Source organism: Rana temporaria, chromosome 4 (genome assembly GCF_905171775.1).
Source record: "Rana temporaria chromosome 4, aRanTem1.1, whole genome shotgun sequence".
Taxonomy (NCBI): domain Eukaryota; kingdom Metazoa; phylum Chordata; class Amphibia; order Anura; family Ranidae; genus Rana; species Rana temporaria.
In genome coordinates this window covers 385,569,138-385,594,705 of record NC_053492.1, presented here as the reverse complement: position 1 = coordinate 385,594,705, position 25,568 = coordinate 385,569,138, and the positions used below count along the sequence as shown (strand labels likewise).

Genomic DNA, 25,568 nt, shown 5'->3' with positions numbered 1-25,568 from the left:
TTCCACAATAAAGAATGCATTTTAAATGCATTTTTTGCTGTGAAAATGACAATGGTCCCAAAAATGTGTCAAAATTGTGCAAAGTGTCCGCCATAATGTCGCAGTCACGAAAGAAATCGCTGATCGCCGCCATTAGTAGTAAAAAAATAATAATTTATAAAACTGCAGTAAAACTATCCCCTATTTTGTAAACGCTATAAATTTTGCGCAAACCAAACGATAAATGCTTATTGCAATTTTTTTTTAACAAAAATATGTAGAAGAATACGTATCGGCCTAAACTGAGGATTTTTTTTTATATATATATATATATATATATATATATATTTAGGGGGATATTTATTATAGCAAAAAGTAAAAAATATTGAATTTTTTTCAAAATTGTCAAAAATAAAAACCGCAAAGGTGATCAAATACCACCAAAAGAAAGCTCTATTTGTGGGAAAAAAAGGACGCCAATTTTGTTTGGGAGCCACGTCGCACGACCGCGTAATTGTCAGTTAAAGCGACGCAGTCCCGAATCGCAAAAAGGGGCCTGGTCCTTTACCTGCATTTTGGTGCGGGGCTTAAGTGGTTAACTGGCTGAAAAACTAACCAACTGTCCAAATGACAGATTTTTCATATAGGGTATGCCCAACATAAGGGCAGACTTCTGGGAAAATTTGTGAGCCAAACACACAAGCAGGAAATTATTTTTCTGGGGGGCGTTCCGTACACATTCTGTGTACATAACACCTTCAGGTAGCCATATTGCATTGCATTTTCTGAAATTTACAGAGCTGCAGATTGAAAAGGAAAGGTACATTTTGTTGACTTTGGATGTCTCTGGCTGTCATGCTGATGTTTTCACTCACTTTAGTTATTTACCTGACCTAAAGCAAGCTTAGAGATTAAGAATTTTGTCACTCAGTTACGACATGCTTGTTCTAGTTCTCAAAAGCCAGCAAAGACAGACCCTGTACTTCTCTCTGAGCATTCTCTACTTTTTATTAGAGAGCAGAAGAAGGTAAAGGAGGATTATAACCCCTGTCAGTTTTTTTTTTCACCATCTGTGTCCCATTGCAGAGATTTCCCTTCACTTCCTGTCCCATAGTCAAACAGGAAGTGAGAGAAAATCCCTACCAATTAAGGGAATTCCTTGGGGACCCCCAGGTCACCAGAACTAGTGTGCCTATTAGAAGATTTCCCCTCTTTTCCTTTTCTCGGGACAACCCACAACTTTGGGTTTTCTTTTACTTTCACTTTCAATGATAACAGTAAACAGGACAAATAAAAAGGGTGAATCTTCCTAACAAAGGCACAGACAGCAATAAAAACTGTCAGGAGTTCTAATCTTTCTTCACTCTATCCACGACTAAAAAAAGTTGTGCTTTTTTATACTTTTTTTCTTTTCATGGGTCATGGTAATAACAAGAAATCTTTTTACATTTTAGGCCAGTTTTCCTTTGATAATAAATTGCAAAACTGCATTCAAGCATTAGGATTTGTTTTACCTTTAGGCATTAAGGGGTTAAAGTAGTGCCTGCAACAGAACTTCATATATTATGTGTAGCATTACCCCTGAAGGAGCCACAAGTAAAGATGGGCCTGTATTGTCTAACACTACCTTTCACAGGCCTCAGCCCCAATGACACACCAGGCTACTAGATAAAGGTGTAAATACACTGGGGTAGATTCAGATAGAATTTACGCCGGCGTATCCATAGATACGCCACGTAAATTCAAATCTGCACCGGCGTATCTACTTCCTGTATTCAGAAACCTAGATACGCCGACATTTGCCTAAGATACGACTGGCATAAGTCTCTTACGCCGTCGTATCTTAGGGTGCATTCTGCCGCTGGCCGCTAGGGGCGCTTTCGTTGTTGTCGGCGTAGAATATGCTAATTACCTAGATACGCCGATTCACAAATGTACGTACGTACGTACGTACGTACGCCCGTCGCAATGTATTTACGTCGTTTACGTTAGGCTTTTTCAGCGTAAGGTTGTTCCTGCTATTAGGAGGCGCAGCCAATGTTAAGTATGGATGTCGTTCCTGCTTCGAAATTTGAATTTTTTATGTCGTTTACGTAAGTCGTTCGCGAATAGGGCTGGACGTAATTTACGTTCACGTCGAAACCAATACGTCGTTGCGCCGTACTTGAAAGCAATGCACACTGGGATATGTACACGGACGGCGCATGCGCCGTCCGTAAAAAACGTCAATCACGTCAGGTCATCATACATTTACATAAAACATGCCCCCCCTTCCACATTTGAATTACGCGCGCTTACGCAGGCCCCATTTACGCTACGCTGCCGCAACTTACGGAGCAAGTGCTTTGTGAATACTGTACTTGCTCATGTAAGTTACGTCGGCGTAGCGTAAATACGATACGCTGTGCCGCCGTATCATTGCGCGCCCCTACGTGAATCTACCCCACTGTGTTGCTATTAGCATAACATACACACATATTCCTTAACACCCAGTACCACTATTAACTGAATAATGAATAATTCATAAAACAAAGTCCCCCCTTGATTCGAGGGTGCCATAACCACATAATGGTGCCAGCAACAGGGTGGGATGGAGGGGCAGCTCGCCAAGCCGATCCAGGACAACAGCAAATAGGTCTGTCATGCAAAGCCTTTTATAGCCCCATACACGTGCAGGATAAACGTGTTTCCCGCCTAAAAGCCTCATGACAACCTCTCTTCTTTTTTTTTTATTAAAAAGAGCCCCAGTCCCATGTTGTGGGCTCTTAATTTGTGCCCACTTGTCAATCTCCTCATCTGATTCCGTTTATATAATAAGCCCCAAACCTTCCAGAAGGTTCTATTAGGTCACGTGCTACACTCACGTTCCGCCCAAACTCCTATCTGAAACTTAAAGTGCCAGTGTCTCTAAATTCTAATCACCTGAGGTGATTGAAAACATTTTTTTGCCTAAACAAGCTGTATTCTTCAGTAAAAAAAATATAGAAAAATCTGCATTTTTGGTCAGTAATATACACCTCATGGGCGCAGAGATTTGTCCATTGACAATGTGCACAAGTTTGCACGAATTAGCGCAAATGCATATGCTCGAAAATGCACAAAAAAAAATAAAAAAAAGTCTAAAAAAGTAGATGCTCAAACAGGAGTAACGTGTACAAGAGGCCCTACGGCTAAGAATGTGTTGCTATGGGCACACTTTATTAAAAATAGTAAATCAAATGCTAAACATGTTTTGCATACTTGTTGCTGAATCCATCATTTTGCTGTGAAATTAGAGAGTTTGTGTGGTTTACTGGCAGCGGTGTGAATGGAAAGGTTACAGGTCACATCTGCGGTAAGCTCTTACCTCACCGCTAATCTGGCCTTTCTGTAACAAGCTAATGAGACAAGACTGAAGAAGGGTGACTAGTGTATGCTGCATACCATGAATGTTTTCTTGTCAGGGTTCAATGGCTGGTTTGATACCACAAGCTAGCTGGTGCACAAAGTGATACATTGTAAACAGGTTTATGACCAGGGTATTTCGTCAATGTGCTAATTACGCTGTTAGGCTCGATGATTGCCTTGTCTGAAAGTGATTATAAATACTACCTTTCAGATGCACATTAGAGGTTATGCGATTCAGGGGCATCCAATCAAAACAATAACATTGCACACCTAGAAAGATGCACGCAACTTTTTTTGATAGGTTTCATTCAGGATATATGATTGTAGCGCCCCCTTTACTTTCAGTAAGGGCACTACGCTAAAGTTAGTGGGAGAATGAGAGAGGTAAGTTGCTCTCATTGCAAATTTTGTTAAATTTGGCTGTCGCCAAATTCTGGATTGTCCTGTGGGTCAGTCTGTGCGTCCAGAGATACGGTCTCATCTCTGGACGGCAGATGGAGCCAGAGGGATCCAGGCGGAGCCGCTTCTTCCCAGCAGCCAATGAGAGGAGTTGAGCCTCGCTGTGCATGCTGGGAGGGGGTATTTCTGTGGCGGAGGCCGTTGTTCTGGGTTCTTCGCGGGTTCCTGGTTCCAGGTGCGGCACCCACCTTTAGGGTGTGCGCACATCGCGGGCCCCACCACTATGGCCTACCTGGCCTGGGGTCGCGCGCAACGCGGAGTTCCAGACTCTGGGCCCTCCTGGCCTGGAGCAACTGATGCCACAAAGGGGCCCCAGTGACTTACTGGGTCCCCAAATTCTACTGAGGAGATCCCAGGCTGTATGCCGTTCGGTGGGGGATTGGCTTGAGGAAAACCCGGAGGCAGGTTATCCAAAAGGGCTTGAACGAACCATCGGGGATCTGGTGACCGGAACATTGACAGGTACACCTGCACTGTCAACCGGTGACCCCGACATGATCTATTGGGAGGATTCGCTCTGCTGTTCACATTGTCAGCATTGAGCCTGTGGTAGAGGTTTCATCTGGCATCCTAATCTAATCAGAGCCAAGTCGGTGGCAGAGACTTGTTCCTTCCAGCAACCTTAAAGTGGCACTCCGGCTGCCAGGTCTGTCCGGGGGCACTTCACCCATTCTGGCTAGAGAGGCGACGAACTGTACTACTACAGAAAGCAGGATTGCTTTCCTTCTATCCAAAGCCTGATACCGCAAAGTTCCTTTACTTCATCAACCTTTTCTGTCTACCTCAAGTTGATGTTGGTCGTGTTGGGCCAAGAAATAAAGACTTCAGAAAACCTTATCTACGAATTGGACATTCACTTATTGCTCTACTCACTACCTTCACCCCTAGACAACACAGAGAGGTAACTTAATTCGCCGATCCCAAAACAATCAGCGGCTCCTGAGGGGGTAGCGTTACATGATTTTACAAGCTGAATGTATTTTGTGAAGTTTATATTATACAATCTATAAGTGTACATTTTAGATTTTATATATATATATATATATATATATATATATATATATATACACTACCTGTTGCTACATGATACGTAAGTGAGGGTGAGTTCTGATATTTGACTTTGTTGATTTTGTGGTTTGTGTACACTGGATGGCAGATGCACGCACCAATAAGTAGACACTGAAGTGATGAGTTACAAAAAAAGTCTCACTATAGAAGATAGCATTGATATGTGTTTTTTAGCCTTGGTATATCAGTGAGTGGGCAGTTTAACTTATAAGTCAATAAAATGTTCATCAATGCATATTGACTTTGCCTTATTTGCCAAAACCTACACACCTAATAAACCCTTACTTCAGCCATTTTCTTTCTCCAGTTTTTGATAGACCAGGAAAAAATGTAAATTTAGGCTAGGTTCTGTCTATTACTCCATTAAGGAAATTTTCCCACACTTCCTGTGCCACAAAAAAAGTAGGGTAGTACCAGAACTGGAAGGAACAGGCAGAGCCCGAATTAGAGGGTGGCATTTTGCACAGTTCCTGTCCGTGCACCCCTGGAGATTGAGGCAAAGTCTGAAGGGGTGACGGAAAGGCCCAAGTGCCAGGCCACAGACTCTGAAGACTGGAACTTGGGAGCTCTGGCATCAGATGAGCAGAGGTACATTTGGAGGTACACTGTGGATACATTAAGCTCAGGTATAAGGGTAGGTGAGACACAAGTAACAGCTGAGCAAAAGGGCACCGAATTATAGACAGTTTCAGAGTTAGGAATAGACAGAGGTTGTTGTTGTGCAGGCAGCGAAGTACACAGTCGATGGGCATAATCTTGGTCAGAAATCCAGGCGGAGTCCGGGTGACAAAGATGGGCAGCATACATGGGCAGACAAGGATAATCCCCCATCAACACAGTCAGCATTGATGGGATAATTCCTCCCACTGTGCTATTGTATTCTGACACAGAGAGGTTTCCAAGCCATCAGAATACAATGCTTACTGCTGAAGGCTGTAGCCGCCGGCAGTGATTGAACAAAAAATCCAACAGTCTGGTTGTACTGAATTTGATTGATAGATTAACTACAGTACAACCAGCCTGCCCATAGATGGATCAAAATGCATCTGGTTGCTGCTGAACTGGCTGAATTTTGATCTATCTTTGGTCGGCCTCATTTCAGGATCAGGAGCACAGGCTTAAATGACCATACACAAATAATTCTGTGCAGAGCTTGGGTTTAAATAACTCACTTGGCACCAGTGAACATGCCCACATGTATGCTGTGATGTGCATGTGCTCGTGGGCACAGCGTACAAGGGCAACATTGCACGTGTAGGACACAGCATACTAGGAACATCCAAATTAGCCTGACGGTTGGTACAATGTTCCTAGCACTCTACTAAATTTTGTTTTACTTTTGTCTGGTGAGACTTTTAATCAGGAAATGCTTTTTGTCTTTAGTTAGGCCCCTTTCACACGAACGGCTGTTCTGCCGCAGTTAAAAGCATGTTTATGTTTTGCTGGAATTCAAGACTCCAGGCACAGCGGTCAGCTGCATTTGTACAGTGCGATTAGCTGCAGTTGCGTTTAACCACGGCACTATATATAACGGGGATCCGACTTGGATCCCTGCCAATACCAAGCACTGTGTCTGGTATGAATCTTGAGGGGGAACTCCACACCAAATTTCAAATAAAAAAACGACATTAGTTTCCCCTCCAAGAGCATACCAGGCCCTTGGGTCTGCTATTGATTTTAGGGGGAACTCCCGTACGCCAAAAAAAATGGGCGTGGGTCCCAAAAACTCATACCAGACCCATATCCGAGCACGCAGCCCGGCCGGTCAGGAAAGGGGGTGGGGACGAGCGAGCACCCCCCCTCCTTAACCGTACCAGGCCGCATGCCCTCAACATGGGGAGGTAGGTTCTTTGGGGCAGCCCACCCCAAAGCACCCTGTCCCCATGTTGATGAGGACATGGCCTCTTCCCGACAACCCTGGCCATTGGTTGTCAGGGTCTGTGGGCGGGGAGCTTATCGGAATCCGGGAGCCTTAATACTGTAAAAATGTATACTGTGATTCAAAATGCCAAACATAGGGACACATTGATTTTGTGTTTACAAACACTTTAAATATATGTAAATTACCTTTATGAGCACTAATTGGACCAGTCACTCCTTTGTTATCAGACTAAGCAGTAACATAGCGGTGCCTGTGGCCAGTTTTCTTTCTAATCTATCCCAGGCTTAGAATTTAGTGGAGGTAGCTGGGTATCTAAAAAAAAAAGAACATATGGCGGAGGAATTATAGTGATAAGCCATGAAAGTGATGTGCTTTTTGCTACTGAAGAAATGTGTTATCTTAGTCTGTTTTCATTACTTAAGTTCTGTGATCTTCTTTTCATATCTGACATTTAGACCAGATGGACAGGGGCCACCCAGAGATATATCATGCATGGCATCTGAAACCAAAACCAATAGCAGGTGGAACCAGTTATTCAATAAACCTAGATAAAAACCTCTTTGCTGACAATGATAACAATCTGCAGTCATCTAATACTTGCCTTATATTTAACCAACCCATCAAAACAGGACAAAATCCTAGACTCTTTCATATTTTAATATAATATATTTTTAATTTTTTCCCTTGTTCAAAGTTGGTATTTATAGTGTTACGATTCATAAAAACCTTGCAGTGTGTTTGATAAGATGATGTGGTGAAAGCTTCTTAAAGCTAATGTGCTAAAAGAAAGTGGTACCTGCAGCAGCTCTGTAATCTGATGCAGATGGGAACACAAGTAGGTATTGTTTTTCCCTGTGGTTTTCTTCCCTGTTTTTATTTGTACAATTATACAACCTCCCATGTCTACTTATTATCTTTTTTTACTGTGCACATTCGTAGGTTGAGTTTTTACAGTGCACATTAGCCTCGTCCCTTAAGAAATTTAGCAACACCCAGTTATTGACACAGAATATGCCTTTACCTTATCACCCTAAAACTGTTGACCCGGGTTGACATCTCTGCTTTGCTGAGGGTTCTATATTATGGCTTTGCCTGTGATAACAGTACAGGTGTTAGATTATCAATAATGTGCATTCCCCATAACAACGTGAAATGTATATTTTATTTGTCTATAAGTAAGCTTGTCACTGAGTTTTAGCTTGTTTTTTTTTATTTTTATATCCTGCTAGTCCTAAAATGGCATTGAAGAACACTCTACTCAAGCGTACTTCATGTGTCTTATGGCTTCAACCAATGGAAAGGGGGCATTAATTAGTGCCCACATCATGGGATTGTGGCCGGCGGAACAACCATGGAATAATATAAAAAAAAAAAAAAAAAAAAATGGTCAACTGAAAGTACTGTAGCTGGCAGCTTGGGCGGGAAAAACGTGACTTTCAAAGGATGAGTCATGTTGCTGGGCAAAATAGGCTTCTGAGTCACGTGTTTCCCGGGTTTTTAGCAGGTGTTTGAACTCACGTGTTTCCCGGGCTTTCTGCATGTGTTTGAATTCACATGTTTCCCGGGCTTTGTACACGTGCGGGGGGCTATATAAAGCCCACTGCTCGGAAGGTTTTTTCAGTCAGGGCCTATACGGCATAGTGTGCTTCCCCCCCCCTCTTTCTCTATCTTTTATCTCCTCTTACCTCAGGTCATGAAGGATCTCATCAGGCGAATCCTGGAGCGAGCAGCGGAGGACGGCGGGGAAGAATGGCTGAAGAAGTGCCTGGCAGAGATGGAGTCGGAACCTGCCCTTGTCGCGGAGGAAGATGGAGAGGTTGCGGGTCCGTCGGATGCTTTCCAGCAACCGCTGCTGCCTCAGACACCATCTCTCCCTTACAGGTGTTCCAGGACCCAGCCACCCGAGCGCTCCCTTGCTGTCTCTGCGGCCCGTGAAGATGAGGTTTCCAGCCTGGGCGGAACTTCCGACACCACCCCTCAACGCAGCAGCCTGCGGATACAGAAGAAGAAGAGGACGGCCTCTCCATCTCCAGTGCGCGTCACGACGGGGAGGGGTAGAGGCCGTCAATCACCAGTGAAGGGAAGGAGGGATCTTTTTTCTTTACAGGTTCCTATGGAGGAGCAGACAGCGTCACCAGTGGCCAGGCAGACTCAGCTGGACAATGTGACGGCGCCTCAGCGGCTAGAATTCCTTTCTAGGCCGGCTAGCAGCTCACAGAGAGATGACAGCTCAGCGTCCCAAGCTGGAGCAGCGACATCTAGTGGTGAGTTAGCAAACCAATTGATTTTCAAACAACTATTGGAATCTGTTAATAAATTACAGAATGTCATTTCTAGTCAGTCACAATTATCCCCTGCTAATGTGTGGTCTGCACAGGCTTTACCTAACATTTCTCAGTCTGTTAGTGCCGTTAATGATAGTATTTTTGATTCTTTTCTTAATAATCCTACTTCCTCTCAGATCCCTGAAATTTCTTTTAAAGAGCCTCTCCCATGTGAAATCTCTCCTTTGGGTTTTCACTTGACCACAAATATAAAAGAAAAAATTTGGAAAGGCGACTTTATTGAATTATTGACTCTACTCCCTGGTAAGGAATTTTCGGGGAAAAGTGACAATAAAAAGGATGAGTTATCAGAAGATAGACGTCGCACTGCACCAAAATCTTTTTACAATTGGTTACAAGCCTTTTGTATTTATTCTGCTATCTTAGGTGAAAAATCCCCAGATAAGTGCAGTGGTCTATTCCAACATTTGGAGAATATACTGGAAGCGTATAGGAATTTTGGAGGTTTCGGGTGGTATAATTATGATGAATCATTTCGTCAAAAAATGTCAGTTTATCCTAATTTAAGATGGGGTATGAAGGATGTAGGTTTATGGTTGAACCTTATCCTCCCCCAGAAACCAGTTTTTTCAAGACAGTTACCAACACAGAATGTACCGCCCACTTATAAAAAAGGTATTTGTTATGCATTCAATGAATCACAGTGCAAATGGTCAACGTCGTGCCGATACAAGCACGAGTGTTCCTTTTGTTTCGGGACTCATCCCGTCTCAAAATGTTTCAAAAGAAATTTTCCTGCCCAGGGTAGGGAAAACTCCAAAGGCTTGCACTCCGGTGAATCTGCAAAACATGTACCCGTGGCTAATGCGGTACCCAGACAGGGAGAAAGCTGAGGTTTTAATTAAGGGATTTTCCTCAGGTTTCACTCTTCCAATTTTTTCTGGGGTCGGCTGCAGCCTAGTAAGTAACTTGAAATCGGTATTGATGCATAGCGAGGTGGTGAGGAAAAAATTAATTAAAGAAATTACAGCTGGTAGGGTCGCGGGTCCTTTTGTTTCTCCTCCATTTAAGAATTTTCGTATTTCCCCTTTGGGCATTGTACCCAAAAAGGAGCCCAATTCTTATCGTCTAATTCATCACCTTTCATACCCAAAGGGTGATTCATTGAACGATGAGATTGATGATTCTTTGGCTTCTGTATCTTATGCAAGTTTTGACGACGCAATTAGGCTAATAAAGACATTTGGTAACGGGGCCTTGTTAGCAAAGACTGATATTGAATCTGCATTCAGACTCCTCCCCATTGCACCGGAATGTTTTAATTCTTTAGGTTTCTGTTTTGAGGAAAAATATTTTTACGATATGTGTCTCCCTATGGGGTGTTCCTTATCGTGTAGATATTTTGAGACTTTTGCTTCCTTTTTGCAATGGGTCGTCTCATATGAGGCAGGCTACAACGGGATTATCCACTATTTGGATGACTTTCTGCTTGTAGGACCCCCTGATTCTCCAATTTGTCTTTTAATGCTAAAATTATTTTTGAACATTTCTGAGTTTTTTGGTGTACCAATTGCCACTGAAAAAACAGTTTTTCCGGTCACGTTTATAGAATTCCTTGGGATCAGTATTGATACTAGGTTGTGTCAATATCAGCTCCCTTTGGTTAAAATAACTAGGATTCAGAATACGATTTGTCTGTTTTTGCGTCGTAAAAAAGTATTGTTAAAGGAGCTACAGTCTTTTCTAGGTCTACTGGCTTTCGCCACCAGGGTGATGCCAGTTGGCAGAATTTTTTCTAGGCGATTGTCTATGGCCATGTCTGGCCTTAAATCCCCGTTTTCCCATATCCGTCTTACTTCAGATCTGAAAGATGACCTTTTGGTTTGGTCGCAATTTTTATCCGATTATAATGGTCGTACTTTTTTCCAAGAAGATTTTATTTTTTCAGCCGATCTTGATCTTTACACAGATGCAGCAGGTTCGCTAGGTTTCGCAGCAATCTGGGGCACCCATTGGTGCTGCGGTTCTTGGCCCCCATTCTGGGTTGCCAATAAGGCAACCAAGAATATAGTTCTACTCGAGTTATTCCCCATAGTAGTTGCTTTTGAGCTATGGGGAAAATTTTTTGCGAACAAACGAATTTTAGTACATTCTGATAATAAGGGTGTTATCTTCGCTTTAAACTGTCTCTCTTCTAAATCCATATTCGTTATAAAATTATTAAGATATCTTGTTTTACTATGTTTAAGGTTTAATATTTGGGTGAAAGCAAAACATGTTCCTGGAAAAAGTAATCTGATAGCTGATAGCCTGTCTCGTTTTCAGATGGCTCGTTTCAGACAGCTTTTTCCAGAAGCGGATCAGGTTGGATGCACCTGCCCGAGTCAGCTTTGGGATCTGATTTAGCCCCTATTGTTTCGGCTATCAGGGGCTCGATTGCTTCCAAAACATGGATCGAGTATTCGGTTGCATGGAGAAAGTGGCTCTTGTTCGCCGATGAATTGGGTTTAGCTGGTTTCTCATGTACTGAACAAACGGTCCTTGCTTTTCTTTGTTCACTTATGCAACAGAAGTTATCTTTTAATTATATCAACAAGAGCCTAGCAGGAATTTCCTTTTTTCTAAAATTGCACAATCTCCCAGCGTGTAACAGTTTCTTTTCGGTTCGTCAGGCTCTAAAAGGATATAGAAGACAGACGTTTACACCTGATACACGTAGGCCCGTTTCATTAGACCTTTTAAAAAAAATTTGTTTAAATACATCTAAGGTGTGTATTTCGGAATTCGAAGCATTATTATTTCAGACAGCATTTGTGCTAATTTTCTTTGCGGCTCTTCGAATTTCTGAGCTAGTCCCTAATAATAAACAAAGTAGTTCGGGTTTAAAATTTAGTGAAATATGCGTTTCCCAGGGACAGGTTCGGGTTTTTATTAGTAAATCCAAAACGGATGTGGTAGGAAAAGGTCATTGGCTCACGTTGCATGCATGTGGAGATCATATCATTTGCCCTTATTTAGTCATTTCCAGATACATTTCCGTAAGACCTTCTTGTATAGGTAATTTTCTGGTTCATTTAGATTCGTCCCCATTAACAAGGTTTCAATTTTCTGCCATTTTCAGGCGATGCCTGATTTCTTTAGGCCTTGGTCATTTAAAATTCTCATCCCATTCATTCCGTATCGGAGCTGCTACGGAAGCTGCTAGGTTGGGCCTCCATGAGTCTGTGATTATGAGTTTGGGTAGATGGGAGTCAAAGAGGTTTGGTTTATATATACGTCCTAATCTTTCTCTCTGATTCTAGGTTCATTATCCTCCATCTGGATCATTGGACATTCATTTGTTCATTGGGCTCACATCCGGGCGTGTCAACGATGTTACTCTTCTAATCTGTCTTTGCCTCCTGACTCTTTTAAGATTTTTTGGAAAGGTATTCGTGGTTTGCGTTGGGACAATCTTTGTCACCACATTTCTAATTTATCTCACAGTTTACCATATCCTGATATTCTAATAATCCACCTTGGGGGTAATGACATAGGAAAGTATTCAACTCTAGATTTGATCTTTAAGATTAAGCGCGATTTGCAGCATATTCATTTGTCCTTTCCTAGTACTAAAATAATTTTTTCTGAAATGATTCCGCGTTTTCTCTGGCTATCTTTCCCGGAGAATAGGTCTCTGGAGAAGATTCGGAGGCGTGTTAATCATTCAATTGAGAAATTTATGCCTATATTGAACAGTTTTTCATATAGGCATACTGAGTTGGAAGGGGGTTTTTCTGGTCTCTATAGGTCGGATGGTATCCACCTATCTGACATAGGTTTGGATATCTTCAATTCGGATCTCCAGAATATGGTAGAAATGGCCACGGTGCTGGGGTAGGCCGTTTTTTGTCAGCTGACAAAATCCGGCTGGTGGGGACTTTGTATTTATTAGTTATGGTATTCGCTCGAGTTCTATGACTGAGCGAGATCTTAAGAGATGATTAAAGTTTGGAAAATGTTATATTAAGAATTTAAATAATATTAAAAATGTTACTATTAGAATTTTAGTAATATTAAATGGAATATTTATGATTATATAGATTTATTTATACCAATAACGGTGCCGCGGCCATTTCTATTACCATAAAAAAAAAAAAAAAAAAATTGAAATGAAATTATTTATTTATTCAATAAAGTTATTTAAATTATTTTGGTCTATGTTTTATTCAAATCATTAGAAGTTAAGTTGTCTGGTTCGGCCTACACTCCCATGGAAAGGGGGCATTAATTAGTGCCCACATCATGGGATTGTGGCCGGCGGAACAACCATGGAATAATATAAAAAAAAAAAAAAAAAAAAATGGTCAACTGAAAGTACTGTAGCTGGCAGCTTGGGCGGGAAAAACGTGACTTTCAAAGGATGAGTCATGTTGCTGGGCAAAATAGGCTTCTGAGTCACGTGTTTCCCGGGTTTTTAGCAGGTGTTTGAACTCACGTGTTTCCCGGGCTTTCTGCATGTGTTTGAATTCACATGTTTCCCGGGCTTTGTACACGTGCGGGGGGCTATATAAAGCCCACTGCTCGGAAGGTTTTTTCAGTCAGGGCCTATACGGCATAGTGTGCTTCCCCTCCCTCCCTCCCTGTCGCAGCACCTTATGTGGTATGTCACCCTTAAAATCAAGGGGGGACTTTGTATTTATTAGTTATGGTATTCGCTCGAGTTCTATGACTGAGCGAGATCTTAAGAGATGATTAAAGTTTGGAAAATGTTATATTAAGAATTTAAATAATATTAAAAATGTTACTATTAGAATTTTAGTAATATTAAATGGAATATTTATGATTATATAGATTTATTTATACCAATAACGGTGCCGCGGCCATTTCTATTACCATAAAAAAAAAAAAAAAAAAATTGAAATGAAATTATTTATTTATTCAATAAAGTTATTTAAATTATTTTGGTCTATGTTTTATTCAAATCATTAGAAGTTAAGTTGTCTGGTTCGGCCTACACTCCCATGGGGGCTACAATGGCTTGCCAATGGATGGCACCATTGAATAGCATGCAGTACATCAGACTTAACATTACTACTACTATAAATACAAATGTAGCTTCTTTTTGTCATAACATTTTGGAGACTTTATGGGGCATGTTCCTCAGATAGTAGGGATATACTTTAGCCATGCAAAGTCTCTTTTGAAAACACACATGAAGACTTGTTGTAATCTATGGACACACTTCTGTTTAACTTCACTTCTCCCCAGGTGTGTGGTATTTCTGAGCTGATACTGTGGAGCCTGTATCAGTCTCCACCAACCCAAAAGTCCCATCACCTCACTTCTAGTGACTATAATCTGTAGGTTGCTAGTGGATATAGGAAGCTCAGTACTCATAAACCCATGCTTGTTCTTCTCCCGGGGCTAGGTCCCTAGGAACTCTGTGCCATGAGTATGGTCCCAGTATGTGAGGAACTGGTCACTGGTAAAAGGTCCAAGTATCAACACCCTTTATTACCAGAGTCTCTGTCTCCCATGCCATGTCACCTGCCTCCTGGCTAGTTGGCTGATTATGCACTTGACACATGTGCGGCAGTCCTTACCAATGGCAATATAGCCTCCCTAGGACAGCTTCTCAGCTTGTTAGACCTCTGTAATGTATATTCTCTAAGTTCTCTCAACCCCTTGATTAAGCCCAGCTCGTTTGATATGGCACACATGCACCCTTTTCATGACTTGCAGTTGAACTGAACAACATTTTTTTTTTTAGTAGTGAAAGTAACAAAGAAACGGTTTTCCAAGACATCTGTAATGAAAGGAAAAGGGGAAAGGCAGTCTCTAGCCCCCCTTTTCCTCATGGGAAAGTGGCGGGAGGGCAGTTTCAGGTTCCCCCTGGGAGCCTGACGCTCTCAGGGGGCATTTGGGCGGGCTCCCAGGTCTGAGGGGAGCAATGTATGGTGACCTCTCTTTGACCTGTGTAAGCCCGCTCAAAAAACAGGTTAAATCTAGTTAGGCAGGTGTCCTCTCTCTGGCCGCAAAGCGGGTTTAAACTAGCCAGAGCTGGCCTGATTTGGGGCTATATAAAGAGGGTATCATAGCAGGGAGCTCATTCGCCTCAGAGCACAGAAGAACTGTGGTGTTCGACCCCACCCCCCCCCCTGTTTTTTATTTATGTCTCGGCTGTTATTATGTGGTAGAGTCGCTTTTGTGTTTTTGCAGAGGGGGACAAGCTTTTGGATATTGTAATAATAAGGAATAAATATAAGAATATATTTTATAATAAACAAAGATAAAAAAAAATAATAATAAAAAAAAAATTATGTTTTTATTATGCTTATTCTGATTTTTTTGTTCGAGTGCATTGTTGAAGTTGGAGTTGGGTAATTTTTTGTTTGCAGCTTGAGCCGTAGTGGCTAGGCTTGCTAAAGTTTATTTATATATTTAATATTATCTTAATTTATTGTTTACTTACCCACTAGTTATTTATTTATTTAAACCAATAATAAACAACCGCGGCCTTTAATATCCAATGAGTTGTCTGCTGTCTTTTTTCTATTTTAAGGTTTTTAAGAGAGTTTTATTTAATTTACCGTCTACTTTCCCATGCACATTCCTGACAACGTTCTGTAAGTGCCCCTGTTGTAGTGCCCAAGAGGTAGCCATACCTAATTAGGTAGTAAAGTTCATCAATAATTCATTACTGGCAGTAAATTCTTAATTTGGTAGCAATCCACAATGGGTAGTAAATCCATGACAGACAGCATAAGTCCATACCCCTTGGAATCTCAACAGGCTCCAACAAGCTTACATCTTAGCAGTTCAGTCCTCCAAAAGCTCTTGACTTAGATTCAGTTCCATTTTTATATGTTTTGTCCAGCAGAAGGCGGTACTCTTAGCAGCCTCAACCTGGCCAGCAGAGCAAGCAGCTGTTGAGGCTGCTATCAAAACTAACTTGTTGCTTTTCCCTGCATGGGCAAAATTAGGGTTGCCACCTCATTCCTTTAAAACTGAACACATATTAATTACACAGGTTATGTGGCTGATTAAGGTGGTAATTAATCTCACTTAGTGCCTTATCTGCAGTAAATTAGCCTCAGAACCTTCACATGTGTTCGGTTTTAAAGGTATGAGGTGGCAACCCTAGGCAAAACAAAGGTTAATTAAGAGCACAATTTCATCAAAAGGCAAAGTGCAGTAACTCATAGCAAAATAATTCTGAATGGATTTAAAATCTGCGCAAATTTCACTGTACACTGTAATCATCTCAAACATTTATTTGGCCACCATGAGTTACTGCCCTTTTCACATAGTCATTGCACATTATACTTTATTTTTTTATTGCATTATTTATTTACTTTATTTAAGCAGATTTGAAAAATGTGATATAAAATAAAGGGTGAATGAAAGAATTGAAAAGTTGGATGAAAATAATAAATTTTAGTGCCTTTTACAAAATACTGTCAGGTTGAACGTTGCTCTCAGATACTCATAGTGGCCACTTCAAGTGTATTGCTAAAAAGCTAACCACTTAACCATTATTTGATCTGTAACATTAATAAAATTCACCAGCTGTGTAATGTGATGTGTTTTTTTGTGTAATTTAAATGCCTTTGGTTGGGCAGGTCCTCACACTAAATAGCTGTTGCTAAATTTTGTTAATATGATAGACCAAAGCATGTGGTGTGTGGCCAGCTTAGAATTAATTCAGACTGACGTAACTTGTGAAAACATATTATTTATTTAATCAGCTGTTGTATGTCTTTTTGCTTGTAAATATATTTTCTTTAAATAGCATAAAAAACTTCACATGTGTCAGTATGAAATAGTATACTGTTCTAAAATGCTGTTTTTGATCACAGAACTGCCTCAACAAGCAGCAACTCTTAGCTGCCATTCGACAGATGCAACAGTTCTTAAAAGGACAAGAAACAAGGTTTGCAGAAGGAATCCGAATCATGAAGAGCCGACTAAATAACTTACAAAATACTGTTATGAAAGCTAGCCCAGATGCACCACCACCACCACCAGGTTAGTATCTACAAACTATATATATATATATATATATATATATATATATATATATATATATATATATATATATATTTATATATATATATATATATATATATATATATTTATATATACACACACGCACACCTTAGGCTTATGCAACAATTTTCTAGAGCACGGGTAGGCAACTTGGGGCCCTCCAACTCTTGTGAAACTACATTTCCCATGAGGCATTGCAAGGCTGGCAGTTACAATTACTCCCAGAGGCATGGTGGGACTTGTAATTCTGCAACAGCTGGATGGCCCCAGGTTGCCTCCCCCTGCTCTAGAGTGCCTTCCATATACAAAGGTATCAGAAAACAACATGCCAGGGAACTATGAGGCAACTTTAAAATACATTAATAGCCACTGTATCAGACAGTTCCAGTTTTGACCATATTTGTCCAATACAGCCTGCAATACCTTAATAGTGGTACTTCATAGTACCAGCTCATCTGACAGAGGCTGTACATTTAAGAGTTCAAGCATTTCCTTAAAGAAAAAGGCACCCTCAACTCCATACTCAAGACCTTCCTGGAGATCTTCATGTTAATAGAGATGTCAGGAGAGACTCCTTTACTAAAGCCATAGAGGTTGTGTTTCTTAAAGGGGTATCATTCCAGCTAGAAGTAGTACACCACAGCCTGATGTTGCACTGCCAGGTGTGTCATTCACCATCAATCTCTCAGGCTCAGTGTCAACGAGCTGTTCCAGGTTCCAGGAACACTATCAGTTTGGTACTCCACACCATTAAGTTATTTAGATCAGACCAGCTGCATCTACTCCTCATAATGCCTCTTGCCACGATCCTGGTTTGGCACTCTCCTTGATATGAAGTCAGCAGTATGAATCGTACTCTCAGTGCCAAGGGCAACGGCACCTGTCACCTATGCCCAGACCATCAGCTTTTCCACAGCACGACCTGCAGGCTTCACTCTCTCTGGAGCTGGGATCAAAGCTGCCAAATGCCGCTTACCCCAGTCTTTGGCAGACTCCCAAACTGGCATATTTTGTTGCCTGCCCATCTGCTTGCACAGGTGGTGACATCCATTCTCCTTTTACTTGAGCTACAGTATGTCCTTTACATGCTACATCTTCACGTTTACTCTACTACACAAACTTGAGCACATTTGCACAGGAACACTGCCTCTTTAAGAGAGCTCTTGGATTTCAGGCATATCGCCTGCCTCAAAAACTGCACTTCCACAGTTCAACAGCTCCTTACTAAAGAGCAGGGGTCTCCAAACTTTTGAGTATGAGAGCCACATAGAAATTACAAGAATTTGCAGGCCAAAAAAAATGTTATTTAGAAATGAATTACCGTACTAAAATTGAAATAAATACATACGTTTTACAGTTTTTTGTAATCCTTTTCTGCACATCTGTGTCCCTATAATAGACTTTCCGCACATCTATGTCCCCATTAGACTTTCCAGACATCTTTGTTCCCATCTGAGCCCCCTGGCACATCTGTGTACCCATCAGAGTCTCCTTCCATATGGCGGCGGTATGAACTAACACACAGGAATTATGGAATGTGTCAACTACTGATGAGATCTTGATTTTTTGGCTTTTGACTTTAATAGAATTCTAAGTGGTCCTACCGAGACTCTGATTTGTGTGCACTGAAAGCACATTGAGAGAAACTTTTATCATATTTACAAAAAATTATTTTATAATGCTGCTAGTTTGATCCATCCACAATCTATTCTACCTGTGTGGGTTCTTCCTGAGCATGGTTCCCTTGGTTGAGGTTTACACCTTGGTTTTACTTTCCCATTGGGGTCCTGGTTTGCTCTTCTCCTTGTTGGTGTACACTCAGATTTTTTTTTATATATCCTGTTATTAAGCTCCTAATGAAGTGGATAGATTTCAGGAAACGCTTCGAGCTTGCAGAAATAAATAACAGAATATGCTAATCTGAATATATGTAATGTTGGATCATAAGTATATTTATTGTAAGCAGGACTTTTTCTGAGAAAATAAATGTAATTCTCTTGTAAACTATTTTTTTTTATCCAATATGGAATAGTGTAAGCAAACAGACTGTTATATGCATCTTTGGCATCCCTTAACAGGCTGAACAGTTAAGCTGGTTTATACCTGAAGTGAGGGGTGAATACTCACTAACGCGTATACAGGCCTTGAAAGGTCTTAATATCTGTCTGGTAAGAAGATATTGTTGTCTTATCTATCCCTTGGGGAGCACGAGGTGTTACACCTGTCGTTAATTGGAAGGACACCACCATTTTTCATCTAAGGATCGGCTGGTGTTTAGACACTCTTATTACTTTAACATTGATATAATGTCATTTGCATTATGTGATGGACTTTAATGGTTTATATCCTCTGATATCATTATATTGAGGAAAGATGTTATCACTATATCACAATTTTGACAGTGCAACATTTTCTTTATTTATCTGTTTATATGGTGTGTACATATTTATGAGTGTTGCTGTTGTGTCATATAATCAACTTAATAGCTTACTAAGCACAATATTTCCCATTTATAAGCTTGTCTTGTTGCTTTAAAATCCCACTCTGACAAACAACTTCCATATTTCTGAGTCTCCTTCCAAATCTGTGTGCCCATCAGAGTCTCTTTAAACATTTGTGTCCCCATCAGAGTCTTCCCCACATTTATGTCCCCATCAGAGCCTTTATGCACATCTGTGTCCCCGACAGAGCCTTCCTGTTCTCCTGTGCCCCCATCAGAGCCTTTTAGCACATCTGTGTCCCCATTAGTGCCTTTCTGCACATCTGTGTTCCTATCAGAGTCTCCTTGCACATCAATGTCCCCATTAGAGTCTCCCCCATACCTGTGGCCCCATCAGAGTCTCCTCCATAACTGTTTCCCCATCAGAGTCTCTCTCATGTCTGTGTTCTCATCAGCATTTCCTCCATATTCATGTCCCCGTCAGAGTTTCTCCCATATCTTTGCGCCTGTCAGAGTGGCACATTTATGTCCAGCACATTTCCCCTTTGCCTCTTACATTGCCCCCCTTTGTCTCATACATTGCTGTCCTTATGTACTGTGTGGCTTGGTAACAGCACAGTAAAGTCTCTTACACCTTTCAGCTCCATCCCGCTGCTATACAAGCAGGCTGTAGGCAGAAGTAACAATAGTGTAAACAGCTGCTGGGAGATGGGAGCTGGGAGCTGGGAGGTGCTGCACTGATGACATCATTGGTTGCTGGTTGTCCCAGCAAACAACTCCACAGCACAGCGTAGGGGGTTCAGGAAGCGGCTTTGTCTGCTACTTGCTTGGACTTGCCGAATATTGCCGACAGCTGCAGAGTTTGTAAAGGCAACAGACTGGCAGTACAATTGTCTGAATGAGCTGCTGGCCAGATAATATGTTCAATCGGTCCAATGTGGCCCATGGGCCAGACTTTGGAGACCCCCTCTCCATCTGAAAAAATGTCACTGCTGTCTTGCCCATATCTGGGCACCAGTTGTGATATGTGTGGGCATTTCACTCAAGGTGTAGTGTATCTCCAGTCAGTTCACTCCAGCCAAAAAATACTGTTTACCTGCTTTTGCCCACTTTTATTTAAAGAAGAAAGTAAAAAGTTCTCCAGAATGAATGATTACCCTTGCAGGGGTATCCACCATTACTTCAAAACACGAAAGCCACAGCTCAGATCTCAAGCCTAGGCCTTTGGTCTGGTCACACAGACCGTTACATAGCACTGCTGTGCTCGCGTACCACTAAGTACCACTCTTGCAACTCTCTTTGCACTCTCTGCTACTGTATACCCGTTAGTCAACAAAGCAGCAATAGAGTTAGTCAAGGTAACTGATACACTCGGATGCTGCTAAATTTAGTCTGGGCATCTAGGCTTCAATGCTGGGCCGGCGCTCCCGCTAGGCAAACTAGGCAGCCGCCTAGGGTGCACTGCCACCTAGGGGGTGTAGCCATGGCTACTGTCTTCCCCTCTAGCCTGACCAGGGGACCACGAGGGGCTGAAGAATGTCCGGCGGGCACAGCTGAGAAGGGGGAGGAGGACAGTGGAGAGCCAGATGAGGCAGGCACAGCTGAGGAGGCAGGGGGGGGACAGTGGGGAGCTGAATGAGGCAGGCACAGCTGAGGAAGTGGAGAAGGACAGTGGGGAGCCGGACGAGGCACGAACAGCTGAGAAGGTAGGCACCATAAGGATATCTCTGGATATAGGCAAAACTATCCTGCCTGGTAAGTCTGCTCTGTCTGACCCTGTTTCCTGTTGTAGTCACCCGGGCACTGGGCAAGACTAGCGACACCCCGCCCAGTGGGTTTATCTTGCCTAGGGTGCAAAATAGTTAAGCACCGGCCCTGCTTCAATGACCACCGATCATGAAGGAGGTTAACAAAATGCAGCTGTCATTACAATGCATGCTTCCTGCTGTTAAACTTTTATTATTTATATCATTGTAAGCCATAATGCTAAGGATACTATGCATCATATTAAGGTTCATATAAAATAGAATTGAATTCATAAGGTTGTGCAGCTCTTTTCTACACAGGGTAGGCAGGGCAGGTAAGAGGAGGTGGAAGGTATAGAATAGTCAGCGTTAGGCTTGAATTCCACTGTAATAAAACAAGCAGCATCTGGCAAAGAACAGCAATCTATTTAACCAGTCAGCAACAAGCTTTCATTGTTCTAGCTGCACTAAATTGATGAGAGCTGAAGTCTTATTGGTTGTTACATTGCCATTGTTTTGAATGATTACTACTTGCTGCACAGCCTTATGAATGTTCTTAGCTGCTTAAGCTGGAATAAAACTGCAATAAAACAATAATGATTTCTTTTCTCAGGCTTGCTTAATTAATAAAGCAAATATTAAATTACTTTTTTTATTATGATCGTCTACAAGATATTTCAGTTGACATTTATATTGTCTGGATTGGACAGAGAAAATATTAGTCATAATAGCGATTTTTGTAATTAGCAAAAAATCTGTGTCCTCAAATGACACATAAACAAGGGCTCTTAAAAAATGTCCTATTGCAACAAGCAGTGTGAATCTATGTTCTGTATTATAGCACAGCCCTAGAAATACCTTCTGGTTCTTGTAAAATTGAACGGGACTGTGAAAGTGTTGTGATGTAATGAAACTAGTGTGATTTAGTCATGAGCACTATGAAAGAGAGCCAGGATTTCATACATCACGTTACCAATTTTTTTCTTTCCACCTATGGCACCTTTAATTCATCAAAACAACACATTTTATTCTGTGATTGATCCCTTTTATAAAAACACTAAAATAATGTTGCTGGTACAAAGCATTTTACAAATACAAATTATTTAAAGCCCAATTTAGGGCTTTTAAATGTATCCTTACAATAGGGCCCCTCCCCACACTGCATAAATTAAATGCTCATTTGGCTGGCGAGGTGGAATGGGAGATAAGTTCAAGTACTTACCTTATTACTCACTTCTGAAGGCTTCTGCTGCAGCCACCTCACTTCATTGCCTGGCTGCTCACAGCTCTCTGATGTTTTCGCGCACAATGCAAGTCCTGCAGTTCTGCATTGTATGGGAGGATGGCGAGGACCATTCCAAAACTCAGAGCGTGTGACAGCAGTGGAGAGTGGGGGTAGCAAGGTAATGTATAATGTAAATATTTGTACTTATTTCCTTGCCCCCTTGCAAAATGGGCATTTGACCCATGCAGTCCTGGAGGACCTTAATGCATTGGTGCATTTCAAAGCATCCTTAAGTTGAGCTTTAGGCTTACTTGTGTAGCGCCCTCCTCTTTTCAGCTGCTAAGCTAATTTTAGTTTTTTAGCTTCACTGCAGTCAGTGTAGCAGCAATTGATTGTTTTTGTCTGGTCAGGGTTTCCCAGCTGGGTCTTTGATTTCTCCCACCTACTTCTGGAAGTGACCAGTATGAATATTTATCATGTCCAGCCAATCCATGGTAGGTGGTGCACAAAAGGTGGGCCTGTTCAAAGTGTCTTGTTCTCTGCCATGAGGGTTCCAGGGGTAGCTTTACTAGGTCGAGGTTTGCCATCTGGGCCTCAACAAGAGTTAGGCTAAGGGCCTGGAGAAGAAGAGAATTATTTCTATCATCTGAGCCTCAGCAGAACTTGGGCTGAGGTCCTGGGGAAGATTGGTAAAGGATCAGCTCAGGAGGCACCGCCAGAAGTCCTGGTCTGGAGAAGGATCTCCAGGCGGAAGCTAAGAGGTGTACAGCTTCTTGGTGTCAGGAGCGTATAAATGCTCCTGTTCTTTAACAGCTCCTGGTTTCATTGCAGTTTTGGTTATGATACATTCTCTCTGCCTTTCCACCTGCAAAGCGATTGATGTGGTGAGTGTCTGGGTGGAGGCCAAACCTGATTTAAGCCACCCAAGACTGCAGTCTCATGCTTGTGATAGCATCAGGGTCATCTTTACCACAGGGCAAACGGGGAAGCTGCCCAGGGCCCTGTCACTGTTTGGGGCCCAAAGCAGAGCTGTCCATTAAGCCCGCGTGCTGCCTGCAAATCGGCCTTGATCCCCACACACAGCCAGACAGTCTGTCACTGTCATCAGCGGCGCGCGCACAGTTCAACAGTCAGTGTTAGTGCTGTATTTTTTTTTGATCGAGGAGCGGGCCATGGGTGGGCGGGGCCTTGAGCTCCACTGATGCTCTGGCTCCGCCCCTTGCTATGCGTAAACTGTTTGCATTTGATGGGCACAGTGGATGCGTTTGATGGGCACAGTGGCTGCGTTTGATGTTTTTTTTTTTAGTTTGTTTGCGCCCCCCCAAAAAAAAGAAATGTGAGCACCAGCCGCCACTGCATACAGGAAATGCAAGACAATGTTAATGTAAAGTTAGTTTTTGGGCTTACAAACACTTTAATGCTGCTGCAAATGAAAATATATTTTTTTCAATGTCAGCTTCCCTGCCCTCTTGCTGCTACTGGTGCAAGCAATACATTGCTATTCCACCATAAAAAAGGCCTAATTAGGAAAATAAGCAAAACAATAGGAATCCTCTTACTAAAGAATACTTTCACCCTATGTTGAGGTGAAGAGAAAAATTACATTGGGGGGAGGGGGGGGGCAAAAAAATGTTTGCCCAGGGTCCAAACCATATTAAAGACGGCCCTGGATAGCGTGTGTAAATTGTGTTACAGGCTCCTTGTTTGTCTGCCCTGCTCTGCTAGATTGGATTCCCTCATTGATGGTCTCGGATCGCATATCGACTATTCTCTGAACTCTGCCTGCATTTTGTCTATGAATTTACCTTGACTATGACTGCACTGTTCCTGGACTGACTGTTATTGTACCACTCTGCCTGGCTGTCAGCTGCAAGTACCTGTTTGATTTGCTCAGTTTGCGCATGCCCTGGTGTGGTAGCATTGTGTATAAGTCCTGGTGGCAACTGAGTAGAGGTAGGCCTGCTTGCCTTATGGGAAAGGGAGCTGTTATAGATGAAGAACACAGAGGCTAGCTATAGTGTCTGACCACCCACATTAGGGGTAAGCGTCACACTGGGACACTGTGAATAGGACCAAATTTGGGAACTTTCTTGTGTGACTGCAGCTTTGAAGATTTAGTGTGATCATTGTCCTCCTATTGATTGCTATAATCACTTTGGAGTATCCTGTGACCCTAAACCCCTGTCCTGTTCAAGAATCAATTCTAAAAAGATATCCCCTAGATTGAGTCTGTGTTGTGTGCACTGTACATGTTACTGGAGGCTTCTGTACTAGCAAGAGAGACTTGGGCATATTCTCATCGGCCTCTCGGGGGTTGAGTGCTACACATGTTAAAGTGATACAAAAGTCTCTTTTTTTTTTTGTCAAAAATAACAAACAAGTTATACTTTACTATACTGCTCTGTGCAGTGGTTTTGCACAGAGAAGCCCAGATCCTCCTCTTCCGAGTCCCTCTTTGGCCCCTCCTCCTGCCGAGTGCCCCCACAGCAAGCAGCTTGCTATGGGGGCACCCGAGCCGAGCAGCAGCTTCTTGTTTCCATTCAGACATGGAGCCACGGCTTAACCCTGCCCCCTCTCTCTCCTCATTGGCTCACTGAATTTGATTAACAGCAGCGGGAGCCAATGGTACCACATTGCCGTCTCAGCCATCACCGAGGAATCTCGGCCCCCTCCTGTTTCTCTCCATAGATCGAGGCTGACCAGCACAGGGGATCACGTTACCATATTTATCCTTTTCATTTCTAACAAAAGCTTACAGTTTCGGTAATGGCTAGATATCTGCATTACATACATGTAAAGTCACTTTAGTGACTTTACAAACACTTTAATTAAAATTAAAAATTAAAATAAAAGCTTTCTATTAAAGCCAACAGTGATCACTAAGTTATAAATGAAAGCCCAGCCTTGCAGAATACACAGAATTTGTTGAAAGACCAGTTTAAGGCAGGTGTCTCCTCTGCCTTTGGCTTGATCCATTACTGCCTGCACCACTTACCCTCCAAATAAATGCACAAAAGTCGCTTCCCTTAAAGACCATATAAATCATACACATCTATAGCACTTAGAG

At 42.1% G+C, this 25,568-nt stretch overlaps 1 protein-coding gene across 1 annotated transcript in view; it reads left to right on the top strand.

The window, feature by feature from the left end:
• FBLN7 (fibulin 7) overlaps positions 1-25,568 on the top strand; it is a 158,459-nt gene that overhangs the window by 94,064 nt on the left and 38,827 nt on the right. Inside the window, exon 2 of the mRNA XM_040351083.1 lies at positions 16,902-17,070. Within this exon, the coding sequence (XP_040207017.1) occupies positions 16,902-17,070 (169 nt within the window). The remainder of the gene's footprint in view (positions 1-16,901; positions 17,071-25,568) is intronic.